We start from the raw sequence: 21570 nt of genomic DNA, 5'->3' as shown, positions 1-21570 counted from the left end.
CATTTAAAGTCAGTAAATTGCAAGGCTCTGTGGAAGGTTCTCCAGAAATTTGGATGCAACATTCCCTTGCGCAACTGCTTGGAGATTAGAATGAAGTTTATTGTCACAGGTGCTCATGTGAGTACAGTGAGAAGATTCCAAAGTTGCCGCTTACGGCACCATCTTAGGTAAAGAAAGGTAAAGAAATAAAAGGTTCAGAATTGTGCAATCCTTCCAAGCAGAGAAGATAAAGATGAGTCCGTGCTGGCCTTCAGTCAGTGTTGGGTCTCCCCCCGGGTCCCCGTTTCTGGAAGCCACTGCCACACACAGACCTTAGAAATCTGCATACAGCAGGAGAATTTGGAGGGAATGGAGCTTGGATGGCCAAGAAACTTCATCACACACCTACAACTACTTCCTAGTCATATGATTGCAACTATCTTCAATGGGAGATCTGAAACAGATGCATTGGTGTCAAACAGAATTGTATGATAGCTCTCATAATACTTATAGTCGACCTGACAGCACTACCTATTCATCAGCAAAGATCAACTGTCCTCTAAGTGAGAGTATTAACTGCCACGGAGGTTCTTTAACCTCAGTTACCTTTGTGCCAAAACTAAACTGACCACCATAAACATACATGGCGTACAGTTTGTGGCTGGCAGCAGTGTTGATACCCACTCTGCACCAGATTTACAAACCATTCACATGCTGGATATTTCACACCCCCACCAGATGTGTTTTGGGTAGCCAGGCATGTAATATATGGATTCTGGATCAGTGGTGCTGGAAGAGCACAGCAATTCAGCCCACCCCCCAGAACCCCGAGGGGAACACTACCCCTGCTCATGACTCTACCCCCATTCCCCCCACCATCTCACTCACTCCAGGTACTGGCTCCGATCCCACTCCCAGCTCTACACCCACACCAGCTCCCAGCTCTGCCGAGTTTTCACCATCCCCCCAGACCTCCCCCTCACTGAGGACGAACGATCAGTCCTCAGCAAAGGACTCACCTTTGTCCCCCTCCATCCACGCATCAATGAATTTAATACACGCCGTGACATCGAACAATTATTCCGTCGCCTCCGCCTCCGAGCTTACTTTCACAATCAGGACTCCCGCCCACCTTCCGAGGACCCCTTTGCCCACCTCCAACACACTGCAGCCACCTGGACACCCCGCGCTGGCCTATTACCTGCCCTCGACCTCTTCATTTCCAACTGCCGCCGGGACATTAACCGCCTCAACCTGTCGACCCCCCTCCCCCACTCCAACTTCTCACCCTCACAACGCGCAGCCCTCCAATCCCTCTGCTCCAATCCTGACCTCACCATCAAGCCAGCGGACAAAGGGGGCGCATTGGTAGTCTGGCGCACTGACCTCTACATCGCTGAAGCCAAACGCCAACTCGAGGACACCTCTTCCTACCGCCCCCTTGACCATGACCCCACCCCCCATCACCAAACCATCATCTCCCAGACCATACAGAACCTCATCACCTCAGGAGATCTCCCACCCACAGCTTCCAACCTCATAGTCCGGGAATCCCGCACTGCCCGGTTCTACCTCCTTCCCAAGATCCACAAGCCTGACCACCCTGGCCGACCCATTGTCTCAGCATGCTCCTGCCCCACTGAACTCATCTCTACCTACCTCGACATTGTCCTATCCCCCCTAGTCCAGGAACTCCCCACATACGTTCGAGACACCACACACGCCTTCCACCTCCTCCAAGACGTCCGTTTCCCCGGCCCCCAACGCCTCAACTTCACCATGGATATCCAATCCCTCTACACCTCCATCTGCCATGACCAGGGCCTCCAAGCCCTCCGTTTTTTCCTCTCCAGACGTTCCCAACAGTACCCCTCCATCGACACTCTCATTCGTTTGGCCGAACTGGTCCTCACCCTTAACAATTTCTCCTTTGAATCCTCCCACTTCCTCCAGACCAAAGGGGTAGCCATGGGCACATGTATGGGCCCCAGCTATGCCTGTCTCTTTGTTGGCTACGTAGAGCAGTTGATCTTCCGTAATTACACCGGCACCACTCCCCACCTATTCCTCCGCTACATTGATGACTGCATTGGCGCCACCTCGTGCTCCCGCGAGGAGGTTGAGCAATTCATCAACTTCACCAACACATTCCACCCTGACCTTAAATTTACCTGGACCATCTCTGACACCTCCCTCCCCTTCCTGGACCTCTCCATCAGTGACGACCAACTTGACACTGACATTTTCTACAAACCCACCGACTCCCACAGCTACCTGGATTACACCTCTTCCCACCCTACCTCTTGCTAAAATGCCATCCCGTATTCCCAATTCCTCCGCCTCTGCCGTATCTGCTCCCAGGAGGAGCGGTTCCACCATAGAACACACCAGATGGCCTCCTTCTTTAGAGACCACAATTTCCCTTCCCACGTGGTTAAAGATGCCCTCCAACGCATCTCGTCCACATTCCGCACCTCCGCCCTCAGACCCCACACCTCCAACCGTAACAAGGACAGAATGCCCCTGGTGCTCACCTTCCACCCTACCAACCTTCGCATAAACCAAATCATCCGCCGACATTTCCGCCACCTCCAAACAGACCCCACCACCAGGGATATATTTCCCTCCCCACCCCTCTCCGCCTTCCGCAAAGACCGGTCCCTCCGTGACTACCTGGTCAGGTCCACGCCTCCCTACGACCCACCCTCCCATCCTGGCACTTTCCCCTGCCACCGCAGGAACTGTAAAACCTGTGCCCACACCTCCTCCCTCACCTCCATCCAAGGCCCTAAAGGAGCCTTCCACATCCAAAGTTTTACCTGCACATCCACTAATATCATCTATTGTATCCGTTGCTCCCGATGCGGTCTCCTCTACATTGGGGAGACTGGGCGCCTCCTAGCAGAGCGCTTTAGGGAACATCTCCGAGACACCCGCACCAATCAACCAAATCGCCCCGTGGCTCAACATTTCAACTCCCCCTCCCACTCTGCCGAGGATATGGAGGTGCTGGGCCTCCTCCACCGCCGCTCCCTCACCACCAGACGCCTGGAGGAAGAACGCCTCATCTTCCGCCTCAGAACACTTCAACCCCAGGGCATCAATGTGGATTTCAACAGTTTCCTCATTTCCCCTTCCCCCACCTCATCCTAGCTTCTAACCTCCAGCAACTCGATCCCCTGACTTGTCCGACCTGCCCAGCTCCTTTTCCACCTATCCACTCCACCCTCTCCTCCCTGACCTATCACCTTCATCTCCTTCCCCACTGACCTATTGTACTCTATGCTACTCTCTCCCCACCCCCACCCTCCTCTAGCTTATCTCTCCACGCTTCAGGCTCTCTGCCTTTATTCCTGATGAAGGGCTTTTGCCCGAAACGTCGATTTTGCCTGTCCTCGGATGCTGCCTGAATTGCTGTGCTCTTCCAGCACCACTGATCCAGAATCTGGTTTCCAGCATCTGCAGTCATTGTTTTTACCATGTAATATATGGAGGATGGATAGCTTCCCAAGCACCTGAGCTCACCCCCATAATACAGGGTGGGCAGGAAGCAAAATCAGCAGCACATCACATGTTATGTGAGTAAATAATTAAAGCTCAATTAGCTGTAGTATTACAATGCCCACACATTGTCTGGGATATCAAACAGGAATAGGATTCACAATTTCTTTAAGCTTAAAATGGCAAAGAGAAAGGGGTTGCTTTTATTGGACTGTGCCCCTTGCATATTGGGAGCAACACCCTTCCTTCCTACCTGCACATTGTTTAAAACCCACTCCCCACTCTCACTCTGTCCCAGAACTGTGGGAAAAAAGCCCATCCCAAAGCAGCCACACCTGGAGTGGGATCCACCAGGCCCCCTGCAGACCAGCAATACTCACCACAAGTGCAGGTTCATCATCCCTTAATATGCAGCAGGTGCTTTTCTCAGGGTGTTCAGGTATGGGGATTCATATGTGAATTTTGATTCCCCTCACACTCTACATTTCTATCCAAAATCGATTCAAAGTGGACATTTCTTCAGCTTTAAACTAAATATTAATTTTTCATACCCAATTTGGCTCCTTTTGCTTGTCTTTTGAAGTTAAAAGACTAAATATCTTTCAAAGGAAACTTATTGCATCTTGCTGCAAAGTAAAACTGTGTAGCTGAGATCAATATTAGATCAAACGTGGTTTAGCATAGAAGTTAATTTTAGTCCATGATTAGTAAATTCAAATTCTTCTTCTGACTATGATACAAATCAGCAAGTCGATGTGTCAAGCCTAGTTTCCATGAAAGTAAATCCTCTATAAAAGTTAATATTGTTGCTGTATGAAGAGTATTGGGAATCTATATCTGTACAATTATTTTGGACTTTAACTATGGAGATAATGACATTGCATAAAATAAATTATTTCAAGTTCTTTCTGCAATTATAATCACATTGATGTTGGATCAAACAGTGCAATGATAGTTAAAATGAACTTAAAAAAAACTTCAATTCTGAGTATCAAGGAAAATATCTTTATGTTGTTCAGAAGTATAGTGATTCTAAATAATACACTGGATAAAACGGCAGTTCAACCTTACCAGAACAAGACAACCCTGTTATACCCTTTCTTCCAGAAGGCTCGAGCAGTCTTTCCCCAACCAGGATACAAATCATCTTGAAGCATCATATCTGTGACCTTCATAGAGACAAAATGGAAACAAATATTAAATAATTGCTCAGAGGATTACTTGTTCTGTTTTCCCATTTTGCCCTTGGCCACGTTTCTGCTTCCCCGTGGTCAAGAATGTTTATTAACAGTCCTAAAAAATTTTGTCATTTCAATATATGGTTTTAATGGAGTACATAGAGCGCTCATTTTGTGGGAACTGTGGCATGCAAGGACACCAAAGATTGCACTAAAATGTTATATTACAGTGATATCAGGTCAATAATTATACACAAACACACTGATACAATAACATTTCTAATGACAGTCACTTTCTTTGGGAGCTAATGTTTCCACTCGTCTGAATAATCCAATATCTAAATACCAATAAAAACTGAAACAGGCAGGACAATGGTACGGTGCAGAATGTTCATCATAGATTCATACGCAGTTGTACAAATCAGTCCCATGTCACAGCTGGTTTGCTAAAAAGTTAGGAAGATCACTTTCTGCTGGGGAGAAGACAAATCAGAATACAGAAGAACCTTGATTAGTCGGCATTCGATTATCCAAATATCGGATGATCTGGAAAAATCGCAAGGCCCTGATGCTTGGCTAAACTATGTTATTCAGCATACAATTATCCGGAATTCCATTAACCAAATGAAATACTCTCCGCATGTCCTTCAAAAAAATTGAGGTTCCTCTGTATCGCTCTCCTGGCAAACCCCTATTGTAACCTCGGTAGTAACTGGCTACTATGACCAGTAAATCAGTCAGGATGCAAATATGTTAAGTTCTCCTGACCACATTGGAAATACATTAATGGAAAATCAGGAGAAATTTTCCAAATCAACCTGTTCACATCAGTTATTGCATGTGGTGGAGCAAATCAGTCTTGAACAATGATCCCTTGACCCAGGTAGGGACACTATCATTACATCTCAAGAACCCAAATGGTAAATCAGACTGCTTCAGAGTTTATTGATAGCAGGTTTGTGTTTAGGAGTTGTGGTTGTAAATTTGCTCGTTGAGCTGGCAGGTTTGTTCTCAGCCGTTTAATCGCCATACTAGGTAACATCATCAGTGAGCCTCCGGTGAAGCGCTGGTGTTATGTCCCGCTTTCTATGTTCTATGTCTCTTGGTCTCTTAACGTGGGTGATATCATTTCCAGTTCTTTTTCTCAGAGGTTAGTAAATGGGGTCCAAATTGATGTGTTTGTGGGTAAGTTCAATAACAAGACCTACAAACAAATCAACGGAATACCCATGGGATCACTGATATCAGGGTTCTTAGCAGGAACCGTAATTCAGAGACTCAAACGAACAGCCCTCCCCACAATCCAACCCAAACGTTCGGTCCGCTACGTGGCTGACACCTGTGTCATCACAAAATGGAACAAATTAGAGGAAACCTACATCATTAACAATATCCTGACAAGCATAAAATTCACAAAAGAGGAGGAGAACAACAACAGACTCCTCTTCCGAGTTGTCACAGTGGAACGAACAGTCAATGGAGAACTGCAGATCAGTGTCTACAGGAAGACAACATACACAGACCAGATACTTAACTACAGGAACAATCATCCCAACACCCACAAACGGAGCTGCATCAGGACATTATTTAAAACAGCCCACAACACACTGCAGCAACCATGAACTAGAAGCGTAAGAAAAATATCTATACTGCGTATTCAAGAAGAACAAGTACCCGATAAACACAGTCCGCCGATTCCTAAACAACAAACCCAAATAAGCAGACACAATATGCCCAGGGACTCTAGCCACACTACCATACATCAAAGACATTGTGGAGGTGACTATCAGACTACTCTAACCCCTTGGCATCATGGCAGCCCACAAACCTACCAACACATTGAAACAGCGGCTGATGAACCTAAATGACCCTGTAGCAACAAGCAGCAAAACAAATGTCATTTACAAAATACCCTGCAAGGACTGTAACACACACTACATCGGACAGACAGGCAAAAAAACTAGCCACCAGAATACACAAACACCAACTAGCCACCAAAAGACATGACCCACTGTCAGTTATACCCTTACATACAGACGAAGGAGCACACTACTTTTACTGGGACAACACATCCATCCTGGGACAGGCTAAACTGAGACACGGACAGGAATTCCTAGAGGCCTGGCATTCAAACTGGAACTCCACCAATAAACACATCAATTTGGACCCCATTTACTAATCTCTAAGAAAAAGAACCGGAAATGATAGCTTCTGCCTTTACGGACCAAGACACACACATAGAAAGCGGGACAGAACACCTAGCATGGTGATGAAACATCTGAAAACAAGCCTGCCAGCTCAGCAAGCAAACTTATAACCTGAACCTCAGCATGAACTACAAATCTCAAAAATCACAAATTTAAGAGTTGTGTTTCTGGAGGGAAGATGGTAGCGTAGTGGCAATATACCTAGATCAGTAATCTGGAGACCCAGGTTAATGTTCTTTAGAGCTCTTGTATGTGGGAGTAGTGTCCTAATCTCTGAGGTAAAAACAATGACTGCAGATGCTGGAAACCAGATTCTGGATCAGTGGTGCTGGAAGAGCACAGCAATTCAGGCAGCATCCGAGGACAGGCAAAATCGACGTTTCGGGCAAAAGCCCTTCATCAGGAATAAAGGCAGAGAGCCTGAAGCATGGAGAGATAAGCTAGAGGAGGGTGGGGGTGGGAGAGAGTGGCATAGAGTACAATAGGTCAGTGGGGAAGGAGATGAAGGTGATAGGTCAGGGAGGAGAGGGTGGAGTGGATAGGTGGAAAAGGAGCTGGGCAGGTCGGACAAGTCCGGACAGGTCAGGGGATCGAGTTTCTGGAGGTTAGAAGCTAGGATGAGGTGGGGGAAGGGGAAATGAGGAAACTGTTAAAATCCACATTGATGCCCTGGGGTTGAAGTGTTCCGAGGCGGAAGATGAGGCGTTCTTCCTCCAGGCGTCTGGTGGTGAGGGAGCGGCGGTGGAGGAGGCCCAGCACCTCCATATCCTCGGCAGAGTGGGAGGGGGAGTTGAAATGTTGAGCCACTGGGCGATGTGGTTGATTGGTGCGGGTGTCTCGGAGATGTTCCCTAAAGCGCTCTGCTAGGAGGCGTCCAGTCTCCCCAATGTAGAGGAGACCGCATCGGGAGCAACGGATACAATAGATGATATTAGTGGATGTGCAGGTAAAACTTTGATGGATGTGGAAAGCTCCTTTGGGGCCTTGGATGGAGGTGAGGGAGGAGGTGTGGGCGCAGGTTTTACAGTGCCTGCGGTGGCAGGGGAAAGTGCCAGGATGGGAGGGTGGGTCGTAGGGGGGCGTGGACCTGACCAGGTAGTCACGGAGGGAACGGTCTTTGCGGAAGGCGGAGAGGGGTGGGGAGGGAAATATATCCCTGGTGGTGGGGTCTGTTTGGAGGTGGCGGAAATGTCGGCGGATGATTTGGTTTATGCGAAGGTTGGTAGGGTGGAAGGTGAGCACCAGGGGCGTTCTGTCCTTGTTGCGGTTGGAGGGGTTGGGTCTGAGGGCGGAGGTGCGGGATGTGGATGAGATGCGTTGGAGGGCATCTTTAACCACGTGGGAAGGGAAATTGCGGTCTCTAAAGGAGGAGGCCATCTGGTGTGTTCTATGGTGGAACCGCTCCTCCTGGGAGCAGATACGGCGGAGGCGGAGGAATTGGGAATACGGGATGGCATTTTTGCAAGAGGTAGGGTGGGAAGAGGTGTAATCCAGGTAGCTGTGGGAGTCGGTGGGTTTGTAGAAGATGTCAGTGTCAAGTCGGTCGTCACTGATGGAGATGGAGAGGTCCAGGAAGGGGAGGGAGGTGTCAGAGATGGTCCAGGTAAATTTAAGGTCAGGGTGGAATGTGTTGGTGAAGTTGATGAATTGCTCAACCTCCTCGCGGGAGCACGAGGTGGCGCCAATGCAGTCATCAATGTAGCGAAGGAAGAGGTGGGGAGTGGTGCCGGTGTAATTACGGAAGATCAACTGCTCTACGTAGCCAACAAAGAGACAAGCATAGCTGGGGCCCATACGTGTGCCCATGGCTACCCCTTTGGTCTGGAGGAAGTGGGAGGATTCAAAGGAGAAATTGTTAAGGGTGAGGACCAGTTCGGCCAAACGAATGAGAGTGTCGGTGGAGGGGTACTGTTGGGAACGTCTGGAGAGGAAAAAACGGAGGGCTTGGAGGCCCTGGTCATGGCGGATGGAGGTGTAGAGGGATTGGATATCCATGGTGAAGATGAGGTGTTGGGGGCCGGGGAAACGGAAGTCTTGGAGGAGGTGGAGGGCGTGGGTGGTGTCTCGAACGTATGTGGGGAGTTCCTGGACTAGGGGGGATAGGACAGTGTCGAGGTAGGTAGAGATGAGTTCAGTGGGGCAGGAGCATGCTGAGACAATGGGTCGGCCAGGGTGGTCAGGCTTATGGATCTTGGGAAGGAGGTAGAACCGGGCAGTGTGGGGTTCCCGGACTATGAGGTTGGAAGCTGTGGGTGGGAGATCTCCTGAGGTGATGAGGTTCTGTATGGTCTGGGAGATGATGGTTTGGTGATGGGGGGTGGGGTCATGGTCAAGGGGGCGGTAGGAAGAGGTGTCCTCGAGTTGGCGTTTGGCTTCAGCGATGTAGAGGTCAGTGCGCCAGACTACCACTGCGCCCCCTTTGTCCGCTGGCTTGATGGTGAGGTCAGGATTGGAGCAGAGGGATTGGAGGGCTGCGCGTTGTGAGGGTGAGAGGTTGGAGTGGGGGAGGGGGGTCGACAGGTTGAGGCGGTTAATGTCCCGGCGGCAGTTGGAAATGAAGAGGTCGAGGGCAGGTAATAGGCCAGCGCGGGGTGTCCAGGTGGATGCAGTGTGTTGGAGGTTCTGGATCAGTGGTGCTGGAAGAGCACAGCAATTCAGGCAGCATCCGAGGACAGGCAAAATCGACGTTTCGGGCAAAAGCCCTTCATCAGGAATAAAGGTATTGTATCCGTTGCTCCCGATGCGGTCTCCTCTACATTGGGGAGACTGGACGCCTCCTAGCAGAGCGCTTTAGGGAACATCTCCGAGACACCCGCACCAATCAACCACATCGCCCAGTGGCTCAACATTTCAACTCCCCCTCCCACTCTGCCGAGGATATGGAGGTGCTGGGCCTCCTCCACCGCCGCTCCCTCACCACCAGACGCCTGGAGGAAGAACGCCTCATCTTCCGCCTCGGAACACTTCAACCCCAGGGCATCAATGTGGATTTTAACAGTTTCCTCATTTCCCCTTCCCCCACCTCATCCTAGCTTCTAACCTCCAGAAACTCGATCCCCTGACCTGTCCGGACTTGTCCGACCTGCCCAGCTCCTTTTCCACCTATCCACTCCACCCTCTCCTCCCTGACCTATCACCTTCATCTCCTTCCCCACTGACCTATTGTACTCTATGCCACTCTCTCCCACCCCCACCCTCCTCTAGCTTATCTCTCCATGCTTCAGGCTCTCTGCCTTTATTCCTGATGAAGGGCTTTTGCCCGAAACGTCGATTTTGCCTGTCCTCGGATGCTGCCTGAATTGCTGTGCTCTTCCAGCACCACTGATCCAGGTCCTAATCTCTGAGCCAGGAGGCCTGGGTTAATGGGATGACAAGTGGCAAATGGAGTTTAATTTGGATAAATGCAAGATGTAGTATTTTGTTAAAACAAAGAAAGGCAAGGCTTATGCAATTAAAAGCAGGGCCTTGAGCTGTGTTGTACAACAGAGATGTAGGGGTTCAGGTATATAATACTTTGAAGTTTGCACCACAGATAGATATGGTTGTTAAGAAGGTGTTTAGCATGCTTGCCTTCATTGCTCAGATGTCTGAGTATAGAAGTTGAGATTGTACAAGGCCTCTTCTGGAATGCTGTGTCCAGTTCTGCTCTCCCTGCTACAGGCAGAGTATTATTAAGCTGGAGAGGCTTCAAGAGAGATTTACCAGGATTTGGCTGGGTATGGAAGGTTTGAGTTATAAAGAGAAGAGTTGAATAGGCTGGGACTTTTTTCACTGGCGCTAAGGACGTTGAGGGGTGACCTTATAGAGGATTCTAAAATAATGAGGGGTATAGATAAGGTGAATGGCTTGTGTCGTTTCCCTTGGGTAGGAGATTTCAAGACTAAGGGACATATTTTTAAGTTGAGAGGAGGAAGATTTAAAAAGACGAGGGGCATTTTTTTTTTAAAAGAATGATTCATGTGTGGAAAGAACTTCTAGAGGAAGTGGTGAATGCAGGTACAATTACAGCATTAAAAACAAAATGGATAAGTTAATGAATAACAAATGTTTGGAGGATATGGGGCAAGTGCAGACAGGTGGGACTGATGTAGTTTGGGAACATGGTCAGCGTAGACTCATTAGACTGAAGGGTCTGTTTCAGTGATGCGTGACTCTATAACTCTTTTAAAAATGGGTTTCTACGGCTCTTGTGGTGCAATGGCAGTGTCCGTGTCTCTGATCCAAGGTTCAACTTTCACCTGCTCCTGAGGTGTGTCGTCACATAGGTGAACAGGTTGATTTGTTTTTCAAGAGCTGGATTTTTGTTTGGTTAATCAGGTGATTGATTAACTTAGTGGTGGGCTTCTAAAATCAAAATAAAAAGCTGGGTTTTAATCAGGGCCTTATGGTGTATTGATAGAGTCTCTACCCCTAGATAAGAAGCTCTGGGTTTAAGTTCCACCTGCTCCAGATACCTCATAACATGTACAATAGGTCAATAAAAATAACTAGATATAGGCTTATTCTTAATTGAGCCAGACAAAAATAAGTGCTGGGCTTTAACTGTGGTAGTCTGGACTTGTACATCACATATACTTGGTTGAGGGAGGATGCACACCTTTTTCCTTTATTTCAATAAAACTTTCCATTGCCCTTTTGATTGGATTGGACCAACATTCCTGATCTTTGAGCAACTGGTGTGGAAGCGAGTGGGAAGGGCACAGAATCACCTTATTGACCTGCTCCTCGGCCTGGCCTAAATAGCTATTAACAGGTCTGGGCAGTGGGCCATGGAATGTGTTGTAACTCCCCACTGCCTGTCTCTGTTCGCAGCTACATTTGTGCTTGTTTGCCCTCAAAGAGGGAGCTGACATTGTCCGCTACTGGCCTTGAAGTCTTCCAGGGTGAATGTTTGTTGTAAAAACTGGGGGCACCACTGTGGGCATAACCTCTCCCAACAATACCATTTTGATTTAGTCTCCACCTACCACTCCCCTCCCCTGACCACTCTTCCCCATTGTTTTCCTCTGTATGGATTTTGTTTTTGATTCTTGGCTTTCTACCAGGAGGGAAGTTGGCTTCTAGTTAGGAAGGAATAGAAACCAATGCTTGTATTCAACTATATTCTGACAAAAAACAGTTGTAGATCTTAGAACATAGAACAGTACAGCACAGAACAGGCCATTTGGCCCTCGATGTTGCGCCGACCTGTGAACTATTCTCAGCTCATCCCCCTACACTATCCCAAAATCATCAATGTGCTTATCCATGTGGTTGTTTAAATCTCCCTAATGTGGCTGAGTTGACTACATTAGCAGGTAGGGCATTCCACACCCTTACCACTCTCTGCAGAAGGAAGCAGGCCATCTGGCCCATCCAGACCACACTGACCGTCTGAAGACCATCCCATCCAGACAGTCCCATTCCTATACCCCTGCATTTCCCATGGCTTATCCACCTAACCTGCATACCTCTGGACACTATGGGCAATTTAGCATGGCCAATCCACTTAATCTGCACACCTTTGGACCGTGGGAGGAAACCGGAGCACCCAGAGGAAACCCATCCAGACATGGGGAGAACGTGCAAACTCCACACAGTCGCCCAAAGGTGGAATCGATCCTGGACCCTGGTGCTGAGGCGGCAGTGCTAACCACTGAGCCACCGTGCTGCCCTTGGAACGGCAAACTATCTAGCACGATCTTGTGGGAGGGTGGATGCTCTGTCTATCCCATGGCATATCAAGGGACTCTGGGATGAACATTCCCAGTGTGGACCCAGACCTTCAGAGTGATCAGTTAGCTGGCTAGTGAAAGCATACCTTCAGTCAGACCCAGCTGCATGATGATCCAACCCAAGATCATCAGCCAAACTCCACAAAGATCCAGCAGTGAATATTGTTTCATTTAGAATGAAAGCAACAAGGATTTTGCATCCTTGCTGATATGAGTGGCATCCCATTATCATAGATGCCTCCCAATTCAATTTCAAGAGACTCAACAAATTTTGACAGTCCCAGTCGCAAGGGTTGTTGGAGTGAATGCAGCACACTGACAGATACTTAGAGCCCCTTTTGCATAGGCTATTCACTCTTAAATGTTTTATTTACATTATTCTATCTGTCGATTCATTTGCATCAAAACAATTATTTAAAGCAATTACATTTTATGCAAAATTGTTAACACTGACAATTCTGTAAAACAAAATGAGAAAATCCATCAAACTGCAAGCAAAAAGGTACACCAGTTAGATTATTTGATCAATTCTATCTCAAATTATTAATAAACTCAAGTTATTTATTAAATGATAATGACAAAATGTCACTGCACTTGGTACACGATGAATTACACAGTAGATTGCAACCCATTCACTGTCAAGAGTGACAATATCACATTTATTGATATTGCAGAAATTAAATAATATTTTCTTTATTTCTGAAACATATTCACATTCTGTGTCTTTCAGGTCAAACTGTGGTGGTTTCAATCATTAGATGTTATCAATATTACTCCATTTAAATAAGAACAATTTTATTAACCTAATTTGATATATTACTTTAGTGAGATTTTATTATTTGCCAAAGTCAAAAACATATACAAATATTTATCATGATTGTTTCAACTTAAAAAAAATTGAACGCTGCAGCAGAGAAATAAACTATATGTTCAAACCTATACCGCTGACCTCTCATGCTCAAACCCATTGGTATAAATCTGGTTTTACTCATACAGTTAATTCAATGTATAAAGATTTCACAAGGTACCTCTCAGTGGTGTAAGATGGCAAAAATGGATACTAAACAATGATTAAAAATGTGTGATTTATACATAATTGTTTGAGGATTTAAACTAATGGCATATGGATATCGGTCTATTTTGCTGAACGGATTTAAAAAGTAACCAGGCCCAGTCTTTCCAGAACAAAGATTTTAAACTAATGTGTGTGTCTAGAGTGTTTATGGAGTTTATTTTGTGTGTGCGCGAGTGCGTGTGCGTGTGGGGGGGGGGGCATGATTGAACAGAGAAAACAGTAAGCCATTAGCTTATCAAGACCCAGGGTTCACAAGTTTCTTTAAAAAAATTACTTCAAAATGTTTATGGGTAGTTTGAATAAACCCTGACAGAGTTCTTCTAGAAAAAGGAGAGTGGAGCAGGTAGAGAATGTGTGACCTCTAGGAGTGACTTTAGTTTGTGAAACTTCCAGACAGGAAGTGTTTGCTTAGAACTCTAAAAGACTGTGAAAGCCTAAGATCACAATTGTGTGAATATTCCAAGATAATCTGCTCACAGCTCTCAAGATACAAACTGAGAAAAAGTAGTCAAACTTACAGGTTGACTGGGGAAGGATCATTTTTCTGGATTTTGATTAACTGCAAAATGATGGTGTTGAGGAATAGATGGCATTACGTTTTGCTGCGCTTTTGAACCTACAAACACTGTTATATTTAGATAGCTTAATTCATCAGATTTTGTTTTACAGTCTTTTGTGAAATAAACTTCTGTTTTAGTGTTAAAACCAAATCTTCAGCCAGATGTGCTTGAATAAAAGCCCACCAGATTAAACTTTTAAAAAAAGCAAAATATGATCTATAAGATTTCAGTCTAGGATCTGATAGTAACGAAACCAAAGAAAAGTGATTTTGTAAAACGGCTCAGTCAAAGAGATGGTATTCAAAAAGTAAAAGGAGGTGATCAAGGTGTAAAGGATTCCAGAATATGGGATCTAAGCAGCAGACTATAATGCTGCTAGTGTCACTTTGGGATTAAAACACATGGATGAAAATTTTGAATTGAAAGCATTGGTGGGTCAAAGCCAACATATATCATCAGGAATAGTTTTGCATCTCTCTTGATTTTCATTTCCATGAGATAAAACAAGCTATTAAACTGTATTTTGTTGCAGTTTTAAAAATATAAAGCTATAATTAAGAAGTTTTTTCAAATGCAAAACAGTGTGGTACAACAACTATTACAAAAACAGCTAATGACATATGCAGCATTTCTCCAGTCAATTCAGGAGGGTGGCCGATACAGTAATTACCAATCAGGAGATAAATGAGGGAACAGAGTGTTTTGATGGGTTTTCTTGGCATTAAAACAACCCCTTATAAGTGTTCAAACCCAGCAGCTTTATGGAGGGGAGTTCAAGCCCCAAAGGGTTTGAGAGCAGGGAAGATCATACATTGGGCCAAAAAGATGCCTTCAGAAAGTATTTGGCTTAGCACAAAAAGGAATGCCAGCTTTGGTCCTCACTGCATTTCATATTTTATGTATAGTTCTGAGGGCACCTCCATCTTGAGGCTCCTCACCCTCTCTTTGCAACCTGAGCAGTGCCCACCTCTCTGACTGCAGGGCTTGCAGCTTCAGGAGTACGTTCACCATCGATGGGGCTCTAGGAGGTGACCTCTCAATTAGCTGCCTCTGGAAAGATTGTATAATGTCACAGAACTTGTCAACTGTCGATGACAGATCCTGAATTTATCTCCAATGATAGAATATTTGCAAAGACAGTAATAAATCAAGCAAGAGTTCTGCTTACTAACCATTCCAATCAAATAGTTTTCTTTTTTGATCATTACATTGCATTATTTTATAAAATATACTGCACTATTTATTTGATATCTGTAAAATAAATTACATGTTTGAATAATGACCTTATCTGTCAGGTGAGCCAATGCTGGAAGCATCAGAAATTCTGGCTTACACTGTTGAACAGACCATTTTTGCAACAGCAGGAACAAAACATAAAATGCAACAAATGAATAGATATGTTACAAAGCCAATTTGATTCAGGACCGGTAAAAACATTACTTCAGTGATTTTTAAAAAATAGTTTGTTCTACAAATAGCCAAGTAATAATTGCCTATTGGTGAAAATAATATAGGACCATTTTCAAATTCCTGTGCTGGAGGTTTATGTCATGTCATTTCCTGACAAACCTTTAATGAGAATATGCAGTATTGAGCTGACATTCATGAGCAGCAGCTTCTCTGATAAGACGGTAGTTGCCAGCTATGAACAGACTCCTGGGTGTTAGGCAGCTGGCTGTTTTCCCCAGACTGCTCGGAGGTTTTATTTGTTGACTGTGTTGTCAGATCAATGTCAGGTCAGTCACAGCCACATAGAAAGCCTCAAAGAGGTAAAACCACTTCGGGCTGGAATTCTATTACAGCGAAGGACGATTACCTTTTTAATTTTTTTTTTTAAAAAAAGAAAACTGACTCATGTCACTGGGATTTATCGAAAAAATGGAGAGAGGTTGGAATCTGTAATAAACTCCAGAACTGCTGACGATTATAGTTACCTCAAGTTCAAGACTAATATTGTAAAACTAGTAACTCTATCATCTATTCCTGCAGTGCAAAGTGAAACATTTACAAGCAGAGATCCTGCTGCTGCAATAATGATGTTCAATCTATATTTCTGCAACTGAAAATGTCCAATTATATTTACTTGTTCATTTGATATTTAACAATTTAAAAGGTATTCCTTAGTTAAGGATTATTAATCTGACAATGTACTCACTTGTCTCATTTCTCAGGGAAAAGTATTATTTACATCAGACCTATGTAGAGGAAAGTCATTCATCTTCACTTGTGGATAGGAGACATTGAAAATCAACATTTGTTCTCATCAGATTTTCAATGAACACGGCATGACTTTATGGCCAAGGCTCAGTAGTCAGGGAAGATTAACTATGCAAGCTAGGCATAATCATTAAAAACATAGAAAGTTCTCATGAGGCAAGAAAGTTTAAAAATAATTTATTTCAGAAGGATGAAAGTATTCTCTTGAAATGGATAGAATAATCAGTCCACATGGACATATAGTTAATTCTGCAGACTAACTGAAAACAGGGCGCTAATTGGTAGTGTTTGTTGTATGGTGATGAAAAGACAATAACAATGCTCATCACATACAGACAGACAGCTCAGTGATATTTTTCAGGGCAGGGGCAGGAGGAGAGAAAGAGAGAGAGTAACTGAGAAATGTTCAGGCCAAGAAACAATGGCTGGAGAGGATGATTTTGAGAGCATTAAGAAAAACTATTAAGCAAATTGGTCTGATATGAGTGTACAAATCTTTATGCTCCACAGCAAATATTTGGCCCACTTCTCACCCATTCTTGCTACTTATAGAATCTGTTCTAATGACCCACCCATCCCCACCCCAACTGGTCTTACTTGCTGCTCAGCAACTGCACCTCAACAGAGTCCATTTCATAATGCATCCTACTAAGTAGACATTAACACAATGCAGAGCTAAGAGCAATTTGGCACTCTTGGTTGGCACATTACTTTATATTAAGCCAGATCTTTTTTGTTACTCCACTGGCAGAACATAGGTTTTACTGGCTGGTGTCACATGAAGGCCAGACTGGATAAGCTCAGCAGTTTCCATCCCTAAAGGACGTTAGTTAACCAAATGGTTATTTCCAAACAATCGACAATGGTTTCATGGTCACCATTAGACTCAATTTCAGATTTTTACTAACTTAACCTCCACTATCTACCATGGCAGGTTTTGAACACAGTAGTCATCGAGGAAAGAATAACTGGGATTCTTAAAGAATAACTTAGAGACAGGATGTCTCCAAGGTTAGTGAAAAGTTTGGCTTGGTGGTTAAACAGCGACAAGGGTGAAAGAATGGAGTTGTATCTGCATGGATATACTGTGACATTATGTTGATAATGAAAATCAGTGCTGGATTGTAAACAATTGTATTGATACACAGCAGTCTTTCAAAAATGACACAGGCAGATGGAATACCAGCTTTTCTGGTGAGAGAGAATGTTTGGTGAGAGAGAAAGTTGTTCTGGGAATTAAGCAAGATAAAATGGTGCTAGAATTGGATGTGAGAATCATCATGGAAAGTAAGTGTTTGATATCACCAATCTGACATCCAACAAAGGCATGTCTTTAACAGGTAATTCAAACAGATGGATGTCATAGCTGAATCTGAATAAAAACTGTCCAATTCAGAAACATTTGTTGTTGAATTTATGGTCATGAACCGTATTTATCAGCAATCTCTACTTCACATCAGAGTTAAACTTGTGCTTTTGGAACATGGCACGAGTATCCTCTAGGGACAGGACCTCCTGTTCTTTTAAGATGACAGTAATTCATCTTCAAAATTCAGCTAGGATTGAATAAGGTAACTCAGAAAATCTGTTTAATGGAATTTAATTGCAAATCTTATCTAGGTGTGAAAATATGACCCACTCTACAATACTAGTGATGAAACAGAAAAAAAGGACTACCAAATGATCCTCATAAATGAATTTGCTTTGTCTTCAATTTTGTGGAAAGAGTCTAATAGCTGATCTGGGATATGAATTACATAAAAAATAAATCTACTTGGTATATGTCCAGAAAGTGAGGTCAGTAAGAAGTTACAGTGCTGATGCCTATTCCTCAATTACAGTCAGCAAATGCAGGCATTATCATATGGGTTTCTTATGTTCTGTTAGATCAAAATTGACAAATATACATTGCTGGTCATTTAATGCAGCTCAGTTTCTCAACTGGCAGCAAGTATTGGGATGGTGTCTACAGATACATTGCTTATTTAATTATTTGTAAGTTTTAAAACATTAGTAGCAAATATAACATATGTTTCCCAAGTAAACCAACACATTTGACTTTGACATTGATTGATATAAATTGAATCATGTTTAGCAAAACAATCACCAAAGTCCTTCAAATGACATCATGCAGAAATGTCAAGGTCCTAGAGAAACAGACCCTGAGCAAGAGTTGAGTTTGAATTCTTAAAGATAAGTAATGAATGATGCAAACTATTCCTGTACAATTAACACAGTGCCCTCTTTAAATTGTTATAAGAGAAATAAGTATTTTGTGGAACCTCCAATACAGTGTTTTCTCAGTTCTCCACCATTGACAAAAATGTTAAAAATCACACAACACCAGGTTATAGTCCAACAGGTTTATTTGGAAGCATGAGCTTTTGGAGCGCTGTTTCTTCATCAGGTGGTTGTGAAGAATAAGATCATGATCACAGAATTTATAGCCAAAGGAGTCCAGTGTCATGAAGATGTGATACAGTAAACAATTTTAGATCAAATCTTTTAGAATGGGAAATGCTGGTTTCTGTTCTTTGATACATAAATCCCAGAACGTCTTTTAAATTACATTCTCAAGATTGCTCAGCTTTTCTAACAATGGATGTGAAGTCTCCTTTGGCTATAGATTCTGTGATCATGACCTTATTCTCCACAACCACCTGAAGGAGCACTGCTCCGAAAGCTAGTGCTTCCAAATAAACCTGTTGGACTATAACCTGGTGTTGTGTGATTTTTAACTTTGTACACCCCTGTCCAATACCAGCACCTCCAGTCATTGACAGAATGATATATGTTCTTCAAAAAATTATCTTGTCATTTCTCAAACAACCGCTCTGATTAAGAAGAACCAGTGTTTTATTTTGAACTTTAGAACCAATCAACTGTAAATAACAGTTCTTTAGTCAGACCAAGACTATTATAACTTTGAGCAGACTGAACAAGAGCGCGAAACTGAAATTTGGATCATGGCAGTTACATGATAGTTAAATAGAATTTGTTGCGAATTTCTTATAAGCCACATTAGAAGTATTAGGAAAGCCGGGCTGACTACAATGAAAAATATTGACATAATGTGACAATGTCAGCAAATGTCTACATCACAGAAATATCTCAGTATGGAAAACAAGTCTACATATGATGAATGAACATACTCAATCTAGGTCTCTATATACCACTTGATTATTTCCAGTTTTAGATATTATCAAATTTCACAAAAGCTCTCAGACTCCATCTAGTGGTTGGCTGTGAGCTAATTTTATCCTCAAATGTTAGTAAGTCTCAAAATCCAGCAAGTCGACAGTTGAAAGTGGCTTTATATGTAGACAGAATATGCAAGTAACATTTTGCAGATACGCTTGCCTTAATCTAGGTGGCTGAAGCAGTGCTATTGTATTGTGTTACAGAGAAAACACAAACTCCCAGCAATTTAAAAAATTAAATAAAAGGTATACACATTTGCCACATTTAGCATCATTTTGTTCACAATTTCACACAAAAAAATGGAGTTCTGATTTGGATCTCTTTCATTTAAAACCAAAATGCCATAGTCAATATCCGCACATACAAGGGAGAGTACATCTCAAAATGGCCATTATCAATTTCAAGACTAACATTGTAGAGTGGCAAAATAATTGGCACAGAACTGGAAAGGTCATGAGAGTTTCTTTTTTAATGCAGTGCATTGTTTTCATTTGGAGTGCAAAGGCTGAGAGAGATGGAAACAAATCCAATAGTAACTTTAAAAACAAAACAGTTTATAATCACGAAAAAGAATACTTTACAAGGTTGTTGGCAAGAGAAAGGAAGTGGAATGAATTGGTTAGTTCTTTCAAAGACATGGAACGTGCCTGATGGACTGAATGACCTCCTTCTCTGATTCTATGGCAATAAAGCAAAGATGGTCTGTGTTCATTTGAAACTAATGCAGTGTATTGACATTTGCAAGTGACAGGTTAGAATTAATAAGACAAGTTGGTATAGAATCATAGGGCATTCATTTAGACAAGACAAGACAAATTCTCCTCACTGAGTCATTTTCATCAGAAATCATTTATAAATCCCACTCTCGTTTGCTGCTTGTATCATCTAATACCCTTTTTTTCCAAACAATAATTTAACTTTTGTTTTTAGAAGAATTTATGCTATGACAATAGTTGGTAGCAGGCAGATTCACATTCTAACCAACCTCAGCATAAAGAAGCTTATTTATCAACTGTCCTGCACTGTTTTATGGAATAAATGCTCAGGAAACAGTCAGATACTATTTCTTTGATCAGCACTCTTCATTTCCTTTCAGGCTTCACTCCACCAACCTTTAATTTCTCAGGTGTGACGAAGGTCCTAAAGTTTTAGCTCCCTGGTAACTACCTGCTGAATTTAAATTGCAGCTTTTCCATTGCTCTTAGTTGTCTGCTGAGCCAAAACTGTCGCTTACATACTTCAAAAGGGAAAAAAAACATACAAATGTAAGATGACTGGAGCAAAGGGGAAAGAATGAAACTGAGTTTTCAAACCACAATTGTTTTGTTTCTTGCATTTTCCATATAAAGTAAAATGACTGCTGGATGTGCAAAGACCAAATAGTTAGCCTTGGAAGTGATTAGCTGCAAGAGTGAATTTATGGTAATTCTGTTGACACTTCTCTCTAAATCCTTAACGGTAAATCGAATAATTCAATTCATGCAAGAAACCCAATCAACACTTGATAATCAGTTAGTATGTATTCAGCTGTGTTTCAATAATCCCACACCTTGCAAAATCATAAATACATACTTAATTAGACGCCCTAATTTGGATATTAATGAAACAGAATGCCTATTCTACCTCCCCCCACAATATTACAAACACAGAGCCATTCAATTAATTGGACAAGACTTCTATCTCATTTGTAAAAAAAATACAGAATTGCACTTTTTTTTTAAATATTGCATTGATGAAGGTGACTGACATTAACATTAAACAGCAGAACCTGTTTCTTCTTCAGATCCACTGGTCCCAAAATGTTGACTCTGATTTCTCTGCTGAGTTTTTACAGCAATTTCTGTTCTGATTTCTGATTTTCAGCATCCGCAGTTTAGATTAGATTAGATTAGATTACTTACAGTGTGGAAACAGGACCTTCGGCCCAACAAGTCCACA

General features: G+C 43.3%; 1 protein-coding gene across 4 annotated transcripts in view; it reads right to left on the bottom strand.

The window, feature by feature from the left end:
* Positions 1–21570, bottom strand: part of tmem117 (transmembrane protein 117) — a 471225-nt gene that overhangs the window by 119493 nt on the left and 330162 nt on the right. For all 4 annotated transcript variants that reach the window (XM_087997005.1, XM_043708698.2, XM_043708702.2 and 1 more), the window contains exon 5: positions 4552–4649. In XM_087997005.1, coding sequence (XP_087853131.1) covers positions 4552–4649 — 98 coding nt within the window. The remainder of the gene's footprint in view (positions 1–4551; positions 4650–21570) is intronic.

The sequence above is a fragment of the Chiloscyllium plagiosum genome, unplaced genomic scaffold, assembly GCF_037043375.1.
Source record: "Chiloscyllium plagiosum isolate Xiang-an unplaced genomic scaffold, Cpla_swu_hap1 HiC_scaffold_19, whole genome shotgun sequence".
NCBI lineage: Eukaryota > Metazoa > Chordata > Chondrichthyes > Orectolobiformes > Hemiscylliidae > Chiloscyllium > Chiloscyllium plagiosum.
The sequence above is the reverse complement of the archived record's forward strand: the minus strand, read 5'-3'. Positions and strand labels throughout refer to the sequence as shown.